The sequence below is a fragment of the Melanerpes formicivorus genome, unplaced genomic scaffold, assembly GCF_026170545.1.
Source record: "Melanerpes formicivorus ecotype bairdi unplaced genomic scaffold, bMelFor1.0.p_v2 SCAF_2, whole genome shotgun sequence".
NCBI lineage: Eukaryota > Metazoa > Chordata > Aves > Piciformes > Picidae > Melanerpes > Melanerpes formicivorus.
The window spans coordinates 20,104,541-20,116,922 of record NW_027142354.1 but is presented as its reverse complement, the minus strand read 5'-3'; the positions used below and the strand labels follow the sequence as shown (position 1 = coordinate 20,116,922).

At 38.7% G+C, this 12,382-nt stretch overlaps 1 protein-coding gene across 6 annotated transcripts in view; it reads left to right on the top strand.

Moving 5' to 3' along the window:
- Window positions 1–12,382, top strand: part of UTRN (utrophin) — a 389,650-nt gene that overhangs the window by 112,865 nt on the left and 264,403 nt on the right. For all 6 annotated transcript variants that reach the window (XR_010989004.1, XM_068152489.1, XM_068152498.1 and 3 more), the window contains 5 exons: window positions 1,298–1,443; window positions 4,973–5,185; window positions 9,741–9,854; window positions 10,636–10,791; window positions 11,727–11,897. Coding sequence is in view for 5 of the 6 variants with exons in the window: in XM_068152489.1 (XP_068008590.1) it covers window positions 1,298–1,443; window positions 4,973–5,185; window positions 9,741–9,854; window positions 10,636–10,791; window positions 11,727–11,897 (800 nt within the window). In the remaining variant the exon portion in view is untranslated. The remainder of the gene's footprint in view (window positions 1–1,297; window positions 1,444–4,972; window positions 5,186–9,740; window positions 9,855–10,635; window positions 10,792–11,726; window positions 11,898–12,382) is intronic.

Below are 12,382 nucleotides of genomic sequence, written 5' to 3'. Positions count from 1 at the left end.
TTCATACCACAGTATGGGTCTTACAGCCATAATCCTGTTCACTGCTGTTTTGAAAATCTGACATTTTCATTCTGAAATGCTAGAGTGAGTTGCTGCCTCCTGCCTGGGGTTCCACAGAGAGCTGGCTCAAACAACATCTGAGATGCAGACAAAAATTGCAAGCCAATATTCCACCCAAACTTTAATTCTCTTTTCAGTTACCCAGATAGTTCCTCTTTTCTGCAACAGGCTGAAATCTGCTATTTTTTATATATTCTTACGTGTGCATATATGTATACATATAAAAAGGGATCTCCCATCCCCCAAACCCTAATGCTATGCTAATACATATTTTATGTATGTGTGTTGAGATATAAGCTTGTGTGTGTATATAGTAACTAAATGTGGCATGTATATTTGACTTTGTATGTAATATATATCTACTATATATGCTGTACTTTATGTATAGTAGAGATCTGTGAGTGTATTTGCATATACATACATAAAAAAAACTTTAAAAAAGAAAAATATTAAATTGTGGGTATTTAGCCATGCAAAAGCTGAAGTACTGGTAATTCCCTCACCCGTTCCAAGAGATAGGTGCTTCGGTGTAAAAGTGGGATTGAATTTTGGTTGTGGTTTGTTTTTTTTTTTAAGAGGTGGTGTTGTTTGTCATTATATATTTGTTATATTCCATGTAATACATATGAATAGCCTATCTATATATATTTCATTGTTTTAAGGAAAAAAATATTGCCATCGGCAGGTTCGGGTTTTCTGTAGTTCTTGGAAGGTCTTAGCAGGGTTTCTGACAAAGCTAAGGGTGCAAAAGAGTGGCTGAGGGGAACTGAGGTGGAAATGGGTTTATGTATTGTTTCCAGGGAGAGTAATGCTGGTCAGAACTGGGTTTAAAGCCCAGGGTAGCTCTTGAGAAGCATGTGTGTTCCTGAAGGTACAGCTGGAGACTTTTTTTTTAAAGAGTGCAGAAAGCTACTTGAGGGTAGCAGAGGACAGCAGCAGGATGCGCTGTGGGGTTGTGGAGTCTGCATCTCTAGAGACATACGCAACCTGTCTAGCCACATTCCTGTTATATTTACTCTGTGTGACTCTGCTCTAGTGTGCAGGCTGGACTAGATGACCTTCAGAAGTCTCTTCCAGCCCCTACCATTCTGTATGATTCAATGTACAAGTATATGTAATGTCACTTCTCATTTCTAAATGATTCTGATAACTTCATGTTCACATTTCGTGTAACTCAGGTCTGTTGTCTATTTCTTTTCTTTGTATTTTGTTCCATTACCTTTTTTAATGATACAAGAGACAGAAAGCCAGCCGAGCCAGGATTATGTGGACTCCCTGCTGCAGTTGAAAGAGATGCTGAGTGAGCTGGAGTGCAAGCATCAATCCATTGTCAGTGAGCTGAGTGAACCCAGTAAGGCTGAGGTGGCCCTGCAGCAGGTGAAGGTAAATCTCATTGTTTGTGATGAAGCAACAAAGTTGCTTATTCACCTACTGTCATCCTCCTTTCTCCTGCTCTGTTTTCAGTGATGTAACTAAAATGTTATTCAAGTTGTGCAGTGGTCTGTGGAAGTGGTCTCTGTGGGAGTCGCTTGTTGAAGGATGTCTGAGCAAGGGTTGGGTATCTCTGAGCCTGCAGACTTCACAACTGCTGTGAAGAGACAAGACCGAGAGCTAAGACTGGTTGGAAAGAGGCATCTCTGAGGGATCATCTCTGAAGCTCAGTAGCTCAGACCACCTTAGTGGCATCCCTAGTCATTCTTGTGCTGAGGAGCTCTAAAATGGATGTCAGGGCCTTGAGAGCATCCTACTCCCATCAGTTTGGATCAGGTTGGTAGCCTGATCCAAGGTCGTCTGCATCACTGCTGAGTGCAGTTGTGAGGAAAACCAGGAGGCAGGGTCTGCCCTTCCCTGCCTTGGGATCTATCTGTCAGCTCTCCCCAACTGAGTGCATTGCAGCTACCTGATAGCCATACCTGGCGGTGCAAGCTCCTTGACCCTGTCTCCACCCTCCCACTGAGGCTGTGGTGGCTTGTAAACCTCTTTCAAGCCCTGGCTATAGTGTACCCAGACATGGGGTGTCTAGATTCTTAATCTAGCTGAGATTCATATAGTTAACAAATCCATCAGATTTCATCCTACTTTGTTGTTATGGGAGAGTAACTTCTCTGGTCTCCAGATTCTCAGGCTGCGCCAGGGGAGGTTTAGGCTGGATGTGAGGAAGAAGTTCTATACAGAGAGAGTGATTGCCATTGGAATGGGCTGCCCGGGGAGGTGGTGGAGTCACCATCATTGGAGGTGTTCAGGAGGAGACTTGATGGGGTGCTTGGTGCCATGGTTTAGTTGTTTAGGTGTCCCAGCACTGTCCCTTTCTTAAAGGCACAGCCTCAAACGGTCACAAGGTGGGTTGGATTGGTTGATAGGTTGGCCACGATGATCTTGAAGGTCTGGTCTGGTCTGGTCTGGTCTATTCTATTCTATTCTATTCTATTCTATTCTATTCTATTCTATTCTATTCTATTCTATTCTATTCTATTCTATTCTATTCTATTCTATTCTATTCTATTCTATTCTATTCTATTCTATTCTATTCTATTCCCTTTCTGTTGTGGGTTTAAGACTGGGTCTCTCAACCAAAGAGTACAGCTCTGCAGAGGGACTAGATAGTCCAGGGGCAGACACTGGAAAGTGTAATCTTTTGTTACTTCATCCCATCATGTCCGCATATCCCCTATAAAACCAGCTGTTCTGCCCCTTTTACCCCCTCTCCTCCCAGCATACCTAGCTGCTATTTATGGGCAAGATGAGGCTTTTTGCCTTGAGCAGCCTGGTTAATTTTTACTGCATCATTTGGGCCTGGGTAGGAAGTTATGAAGGGGTGGGCATTGATGCCTGGGGCCTCGTTGTGGGGTGATGTTTTATACAATGTTGGCCTGTTGAAAGCCAGATTGGTGAGAAGTGAGCCAAAGCTGCATATGATTTTGTGTATTTTTATGTGTTTTTGTACTGTTGTATATTTAAATTTCCAATTATTATCAATCCTGTGTGGAGTGTTTTTCTTTTACTCCTTTGGGGAGTGTTAAAGGAGCTTCTGTCTGCTCAAAAACTACAACACTTTCAATGGGAAATAGTGCTTGCAAGCCATAATGGTATTTCACGTGCAAATCCCATCCAGTAGAAATGATATAAGGAAAAAAAAATAAATCTGTGGATGATAATGATTTTGTATAAATCACTTACTGAGTTGGGGCTGGAATAGAAGAGAGAGAATCTTACATCTCCAATACCTTTTTTCTGCTTTCTTTTCCCCCCTCTTCCTTAAAAAAATCCTGTAGATATTTTTCTGTCCCTCCACTGGCCTTCACTGCTTTTGTGGAATCATTCTTAACTCAGGCATGCTCATTCTCTCTTGTGTAATGATGTAAGAGGGCTCTGGATGGTTTTGGAAGAGCTCTTGAACTCTACTTCTGTGTGGGGAGATGCTTGTTAAATCTTTCTCTGTTCAAAGAGCGATCAGATAAGTATTTTTAAAAGCTCAGTGAGCAGGGTTGGGTTTTGTTGAATGAGCAGATTTTTAAAAGTTCCATTCTTTGGTTTTCTCTTTTAATGTTGCTTCTGTATTGTTTGAAGTTAGCAGAGATGGTCTAGTACATAGAGTGGCTGAATTGCAATAGCATTTGGTCTTTGGAGGCTTGTCTTTCCCTACTTCATCCAAAATCCTTCCTGCCCCTTCAGAGACTTATTAACCTGGAAGGACAAATTGCCAGTGTGGTAGCTTTAAAGAGTGTGATGGGACATAGGAACAAACTGCAGATAATAAGCTGCTTCTGAACCTGTGATTGTCCAGCTTCTCCTACTGCACTGTAGTAGGCACTAACAAACATAAGCCAGGAATTTAACTCAGTCGGTGACCCCCCCCTACACAGGAAGCTTGCTTGCAGAAACATCCCTCTTCCCAGTCTTGTTGCTACCTCACTACCTATCTCAGAAGAAGTGGTACACCTGATCCTGTGTCTTTCCTTGAGATAGTAAAATTTTTATGCTCTCAATTTTAGTTTCTCAGTTGAATACAATATGTGCACACACATCCCACATGTACATATTAAATGCATATAGTAGCAAAGCTGTATTTATGAAATTACCACTGGTTTCGTGTGTTCATCCCAATGTTCTCTCTTAAATTGTAATCAGGATAACAAAATTGATCAGTTTAATGAAGTGTCACTGTTTTTCATGTTCTGGCTTATACCTTCAGTTCTTACTTTTTCTGAATATTAGGAAATTAACTATTTCACATCAAGTAACTCCTCATATGAGCAATATCATAGTGAATCATGTAGTCTTTGTATTCCATCTGGAACAGTAGCTTTCACAACTTAGGTATCCAGAGCTTTCATTGCAGCTAAATGTTATGAGACTTTTATTTTATGAAACTTGGAAGGGCACACACAGCCTGTTTGTGTAGGCTTTATTTAGTTTCTTAAAAACAAATGACCCCCTGTCCAAAAAAAACCCCAACTTCCACCCCCCCCCCCCCCCCAAAACCCACAAACAAAACCCAAAAAAACCAACAAAAACTCAACACTAAACTGAAACAATAGAGGGAATGAAAAAATTTAGGCCCTAGGATGCCTACATTGTACTTCTGTCGTGCCTGCAGTGTTGTGTAGACGTTGCTTTGCTAACTGGAGTGCCAGTGCAGCACAGCACAGGAGAGATGTAGGTGCTGGGGTGTGTTTAGCTATATGGCCAAGCTTTATGGCCCATTTGGTAATCTCTGCTACTGCACCAGTAGAGCAGCTGAAGATTTTGCTGCCGGAAAGGCTGTTTGGATAGTTCTGCCGATGTAACTGGGTTCTTCACCAAATCTGTGCTCTGCAGAACAAAACCACTCATCTCCTTGCACTTGCATCTAAGTGTGTACATACTGTATGGCTAATACTGGAAGCAGACTTTCAATTTTTTCTCCTTGTAGACTGTTTGTGAGAAACTGGAATCCCAGAAGCCCAGGCTAGATCAACTTGCTGAAGAAACAAAGGCTTTGGAGAAACGTGTTTCTTGCGATATAAAAAAGATCTACACTCAAGAGTTCAAGCACATACAGGGACATTGGGACAAGTTAAAGCTCAAGATTTCCAAAGATGTTAAACTACTGGAGGAAATTACATCCAAGATGAGAATATTTGAGGTAAAACTGAAGAACATTTTTTTGTTATATAACTCAGTTGTTTTAAAGCCTTTTCTTTGTGGTCTTGTAGGTGTGGATAATACTGATTGAAGAGTGAAATACTGATGGTCCACTAGTCTGGCACAGACTTCATGGTGTATTTGTAGTAGGGTAACAGAGGACTTTATAACCATGCCCAAAATATTATTTTATCTTCTAATGGAATTACTTTTCACTTAAAATTAGCATTCTTCTTCTTTCAATGCCAGAAGCTATAGTTACACTAAAGTCGAGGGTATGTCAGCTGTGGTACTGAAGGCTTGATCCCACCAGCGGCTAAATGCCCTCTGTTGTGTTTGGTGTCAGACACCCAGTTCCTTACTAGTTTGACATCTAAAATTAGAATTCCATACCTGTTACAGAAAACCTTCTTCAAGTGAGTTTTCTGTTAATATTAATAAAGAATTTTTGTTATGTATATATGCATACACATGTCAAACAGTATTCTGTAATTCTGTTTGACATGTGTATGCATATATGCATAACAAAAATTAATAATATTAACGGAAAACTCACTTGAAGGAGCAGATATTCTGTAGCAGGTATGGAATTCTAATTTTAGAATTTTAATCGCAATTTTAGAATTAGAATTTAAAAACCCTACATGGCAGAACAATCCACTGCTTTAAAAATGAAGGGGTTAAAAGCAAAGGTATTTAAAAGGCACTTAAATGTTTAATAAAGAGAGAAGAGGAGTTCTTAGGTAACTCTGCTGAGGCTAACTCAGTTTTCACTGGTTAGATGAGTGTCTTTGTGTTTTCCTTAAGTTCATCTTCTAGCCTATTTATATTCCTGGAGAGGGAAGAGGGAAAAAAACAACCCTAAATATTGCCATGGACTAAATCATGATATATTATTGTCACCCAAAAGTTAAACTGACCATTCTTCAAAATCTGCTTGAAATGGTAGAGTGATTAGAGCAATATAAAATCCCAAGTTTAGTGCCATTTATTTATTAGTGCAATTTTTAACTAGATTTTAAGTTTCATATTTTCATTTTAATATTATATTTTACACTTCAAAAAGCAAGAAGGTTCTTTTAGTTTAATTGCCTCTCAAGAAGGGACACATGCATTAGCGAACAGAAATTTGTGTATTCATATGCTTTACACGTTTTAATGTATGAAGTTATTTAACAGAGTATGTATCCTGCAAATTACAAACATAAGCAACTTGCTGCATGCACCCTCTTCAGAATTAGTCATGCATTGCCCCAGAACTTCTTGCAGTCTTGCTTTCCCCTCTTAAGCAGAAAATTTGATAGCGGATTCAAACTTCAAACTAAGTGTGCTTGGGTTTGGTGTTCTTTTGTTTTGTTTGGTTTTTTGTGCATGTATGCTAAATTATTTAAAGCCAACAGGATCTTAAGTAGCTGCTTAAGTACAGACATGTTGAAACTGAAACTGATACTAGTAAGGTGAGGTAACTAACTTGCATGGTGTCACAGTGAATGTTGAACAAGCCATTGCCAATTATGCTTCAAAAGTCATCAAAGCCTCAAGTTGTGCTGTGGGGTTTGTTCGGCTTTTTTTAACCACAAACATGGAAGAAGTTATATGGGTAACATATTGCAACTGAATGATAAAAAGGTGAAAGATGAGAGTTTTATGTCTATGAGAGTTTTGAAGAGCAATGGAGGGCGTGTCATAGAAGCCATGCTCTGTCATAGAGATCTGAGAAGAGAATTTTGTCCTGAGTGAGATGTTAAAACCTTTCCTGTTAATTTAGAAAGAAGTCCAGAGGCTGAAAAAGAAATTAAAGCAGAAGAAACAATTGAAGCAATTATTAAATAATTGAAAATGGAAGAAATACATGGTGGTGCTATCTGTGGAAGTGTGGGGCTTATAGTGGGGGGGGTTTCTCATGAACTGAATTTTTAAGTACACAGTTCTGTGTTTACTAAACCATAGCATCACAAAATGGCTTAGGTTGGAATGGACCTTATAGATTATCTATTCCAACCTCCCTGCCATGGGCAGGGACACCTCACAACTAGACTTGGCTGCTCAAGGCCTTATCCAATGTGGCCTTGAAATATTTCATGACACTCTGAGTGGATGGACAGACAGGTATATATGGTCCTGATGCAGACACTGAATGAGGGGTAAGTACTGAAAATGTGATGCCAGAGGCACAAGTTTGAAGAATAGCTGGACAGTATCTTCCTGCTGAATAGAGGAAATGAAGTGTCAGGCTGTTGAAGGGAATAAAGAAAATAAGACAAACCAAGCAATTTGAAACTGTTGGAGGAAAGGAGAAAAAAGAGTAAGTGAATGATAACCCTTGGAGAACAGATGGCCATGTGCAACTACAGAGAGTGTTTGCTTATTTTAATGTTTCTTTTTTTTCCTAAATCATCTTTTAAAAACTGGCATTTCCCGAAACAGCACTCTTCACATTTATATTTTTTGAAAAGAAGCAATGTAAGCATTCTCATTTTAACAGTGAGCAGACATGTGAATGGGGCTTAAAATGTCCTTGTTAGTCTGATGAGCGAGTTAATGGTAGATCTGCCTGTGGGTTCTGCTGTTCAGGTGGCCTATTTGTGATGTGACAGAGGCTCCCCCAAGCTGACAACATATGCATCAGTGATATAATCTCTGTTTCACTGTGAGACTCTAATACTAATATGACAGGAAAAGTAGAGAAGGCTCATTTTATCAGTTTTCCATCTTATATTTTATAGAAGAAAATGTATCCTGTAGTCTGTTGTCATACCTTCAGTAATGAATGCATGGCTTGCTGTCTCTTTGATTATGTGGTGCTTTCAGTTCTTTTAAAGCTTCTGCATGGCTGTATGTAATGGTTTTTTTTTCAGGAGTGAACAAGTTAAAATTCAGCATACTTAATCTGTCTTCCTGCCTGTAATAAATTTTAGAAACTGACCCAGTGTTTTAGTCTAAAAATTGTGAGCTCTTGTGCATCGACAACCTACAGCGAATATTTGACCATTGGTAATTATTCACCTGCACACTGCAGGAGCTTGACTTTTTTATATTTCTGTAGATTTGAATTGTGATTCAGCAAGTTATTTAAATGTCTACTTACCTTTGTGAGTGATCCATTTAGTTCACTTCAGCCACTTATGTAAGTAAGCTACTGTAAGCAAGCTAAATTAGGTATATGCTAAAATGCCTTGTTGAATGGCAGCCTTTATAAATATGTATTTTTTTACATTAAGCCATGGTTCAGAGTTAAGCCTCCTGGGGTCTGTTTTTTTTTGAAAATAATTTCCAGACTAATCAGCTGCAGGAAATTCCTTCAAAATGTAGAAGGAATTTAGAAAATGTCATGACTTTGACCTCTAATGGTAGCGTTGGCCTAAAAATAAACATGATCTTACTCTAATGGGTTTTCATTAGTGGAAAATTGTGTTGTGTTTTTTTGTGGGTGGTTTTTTGGTTTTGTTTTTGAGAAGCAGATGATCTTGAGGGAAGCTTTCAAAGTGTTAAATGGAATAAAATGTATGCTCTCCTCTTCGGTGACATGGGGAATAGAAGCTGAAGCTGATGAGCTTTGACTTGTCTTCTCAGTAACAGTGGTCTCTGATGACAATTGTGTCAGAATAAAATTATGTCGTATATTAAACCTAACCGAACAGTCCAAAAATGCTGCTTTAAGAACTCCGACTAGATTATTAAAAAAAAAATACAGCATTCAAAAAAAAGTCACATAATTCAGCTGAACCAGGACAAGGGAAAACACTCTCCCTGTTCAAAGTTATTTTGTGATTTTCACCCCACCCCATAAGAGTAATTGAGAACATCCACAATGGCATGGGAAGCAGATGTCAACCCTCCCTGTCTCCCTTCCCACTTACCTCATTACAGGATGGAAAGCAACTGACATATATTAGGTCAGATAACTCTGTTAATGTATTTACATTTTTTTCTGCTGTACATTCATCTAGTGTGTACAATAACTGCCATTAGCCTCAGAGAGCCAGATTTTTTTTCAGTGGTCAGTGTAATCCTGTGTGGTATTTTCATTTTATGTCTGTGTTTCTCTAAAGGTGAATGACTTTCCCAGCGTAGCTTCTTACCTGTCAAGTATGTTTAGCATTACTCCCTCCTCTTCTTCCCAAATAACCCTAACCTTCTCTTTTCCTGGGAGTGCACTGTCTTCTGTATGATTGGGGTGGAAGCAGTTATGTATGGTTTCTGGTGTGAGGAAAATAGTGTTCCCTTCCTGTACTCCTTGAAGCCATTCTTGCCTCCTTACTTGATCCTGTGTTTATGTCATATCCTGGAGCAGCACAGTGTCACTTAAACCATGCTACAGCATGGGTGGGAGAATATTACTGCTGAGACTTTAATTTTTCTAATGAATTTGGAAGTGGAGAAATTGGGTGGAAAAACCCCACCAAACAACCAAACCCAAAAATTAAACCAAAGGTCCGATTCAAAACCAAGGCAATGCTAGCAGCCTGTAAACTTAACACTGCTACAAGCTGAGATGCAGCAGCGATGCATTCTTCATCATGCTACTGTAACAACTCTTCATTACTTTGGTTTAGACGGATTCAAAAGTTGTTCAGAAGTGGATGGATGGTGTGAAAGACTTCTTAATGACAGAAAAAAATGTTCAAGGAGATACTGAAGCACTTCAAAGACAACTTGACCAATGCACTGTGAGTTTTGTTCTTTTAAAGAACTTCTTAAAATAAATAATGACTAACATCTCTTCTTCATTATTTTGTTTGCATTATTAAATGTTATCCATGGCATATTTTATAAAGCTTTTTTTCAGGGCACCAGTTGCTTGTCTGTAGCTGTAATACTTTGTACATTTCAAAGGACTTCACCATATTTACAAATACTCATCTACATAGCTGACATGATTTTCTCTGAAAGATATTCATATGTTTTTCTCAATATTGTGATTAAGGAATTGAGTGAAAAGTGCTTTCTGCATTGAAGTCCCAAGGGCAATAAAAATAATAAGCAAATAACTGAGAAACTCATAGGGATTAGGAATTATATATGCCTTACAAGATTCCTTCCTAGCTAGTGGCACATAATGATCACAAATAGGTATAAATAATCTTGGAGTAAGTAATTACAGTGTACCTTCAAATGTTTGTTTCTGGGAGAGCAATATGAGTCTGTGATAATGCCATAAACAGCAGGGTGTTTAGTGCACATAATCTTCAAACTTGCATTGTGATGATGCTGAAATCTGACACGTGTGAATCTTTGTGCTGTGTACAGCAAGCTGTAATTTGGTTTTTAGTTACATATTTTTGATGTTTTGGGCAACTGAAGGATTGTTTTAAAGAGAACTGTAATAAACACATCATCAATTTGCTTTTATTTTAAAGTTTCTCTGAAATAATTACAAATTACAAAATTATTGGTGTTGTATGAATTTGTCATGTTAAAGAACAATGTTAATTTTCTCTTTGTCCTCAGATATTTGTCAATGAAATGGAGACAATTGAGCCATCATTGAAAGAGATGAAAGAAATAGAGTCTGTTTTAAGAGCTCAGCCTATTGCAAGTGTGAATACTTGGGCAAAGTCTAGGCTAGTAGACTGCCAGACCCAGTGGGAGAAACTGAGCAAGCAGGTGAGTTCTCCATACATTGCTAGAGCTTGCTTGTTACTGCAGCTGCGTGGTTCTGTGGCATTGGTAGGATGATGAAGAGGTGAAGCAGTGAATCAGTGGGAGAGCATACTTTACTTGTTCCCCCATCACAGTGGCTGAAATCTAACTTCGCCCAGCGAAGCCTTCAGAACTGCAAAAAATGTTGGGGGATAGCTGTGCAGCAGAAGTTTTGTTTGAATGCATGCACTTCTTGGTACTTACCTAGAACAAGCGCAGTGAGCTCTAATTGGCAAATAAAAATTACTTTGTTCAGTTTGCTTGATGCTACTCAGCTGTGTGGAAGGGAGGGAAGTCCGACCTTTCTGTTCTGTTGTTCTTGAAATCTGGAATATCATTCCAGCCCTGTGTAATTTTTGCCTGTTTCTGAGCAGCTTTAAAAAAATAAATGGCTATAAATAGACTACCACTTAAGTCAGATGTATTTGGTTCTTTCTTTTGGGTGAAGCTTTCTGCAGTTTGTATAAACGTACTGCTGTAGTTGCAATGCCTGGCAAAGACCTGTGTTGCAGAATCTTCTTGTTGATACAGAATTGTGATTGCCTGGGCTGTGTGAAGAAATGAAGCCTGAAGGGTGTTTTGGGGCTCTGTATAAAGATATATCTACTGTGTGAAAGTTGCACTCAGACCATTTCTTTTTTCCCATCTGACTTTTTCCAGGGATTGTTACCAATTTATATTCAATGAGGTGATAAAAGGTTATTTTCTTCCTTCCCTTACCCCAAAATTTTGTTGATCTGCTAAAACGTTCATGTATGTAAAAGTAAAAGCTTTTTGTTAACTGAAGGCCTGAAGGTGTTGTGTTAGTAAAATATTTAAATGAAGACTTGTGTGATTTCATGTACACGAGGACGTTTAAGTAACAAAACTCCTGTTTTGTTCTCTATCTTGGATTCTAGATCATTAGTCAGAAAAATCGCCTGTCTGAAAGTCAGGAAAAAGCTGTAAATCTGAAGAAGGATTTGGCAGAGATGCAAGAATGGATGACCCAAGCTGAAGAAGAATATTTGGAGAAAGATTTTGAATACAAGTCACCTGAAGAGCTAGAGAATGCAGTAGAGGAAATGAAGGTCAGGAATACTGGGTCTCTGTAGAGCTCTGATTAAAGAGAAACAAAACTTAATGGCTTTGGAGAGTGACCTTTTGTGGCATTATTACCTATGTGGAAAGGAGTTCAAGTTATGACAAGATTAGTGATATTTTTTAGCTTTGCTCTGTGGAATTTTTGTTTTTAAAGCACAAACTCTAAAAGCAGATGTTCTGTTTGGCCATAAAGGGTAGGGAGTTCATCTTGCCCAGCTGTTGAGTGAGGCTTGTTATGTATAATGTATTAAACACTAAGAATATGGAAACTTATTTCAGGAGATGAAAATGAGAAAAATGATGATATATGGTTCAGGGCTGCACTTTGTAGAGTAGGGTTAATGGTTGGACTTGATGATCCTAAGAGTCTTTTCCAACCTGAATGATTCTGTGAAATAAGCAGTTACAAAACCATGTTCTGCTTCTAGCTCTCGGGATTCAGTTTTTTGTCCCTTAGATACAGTAACTCTGT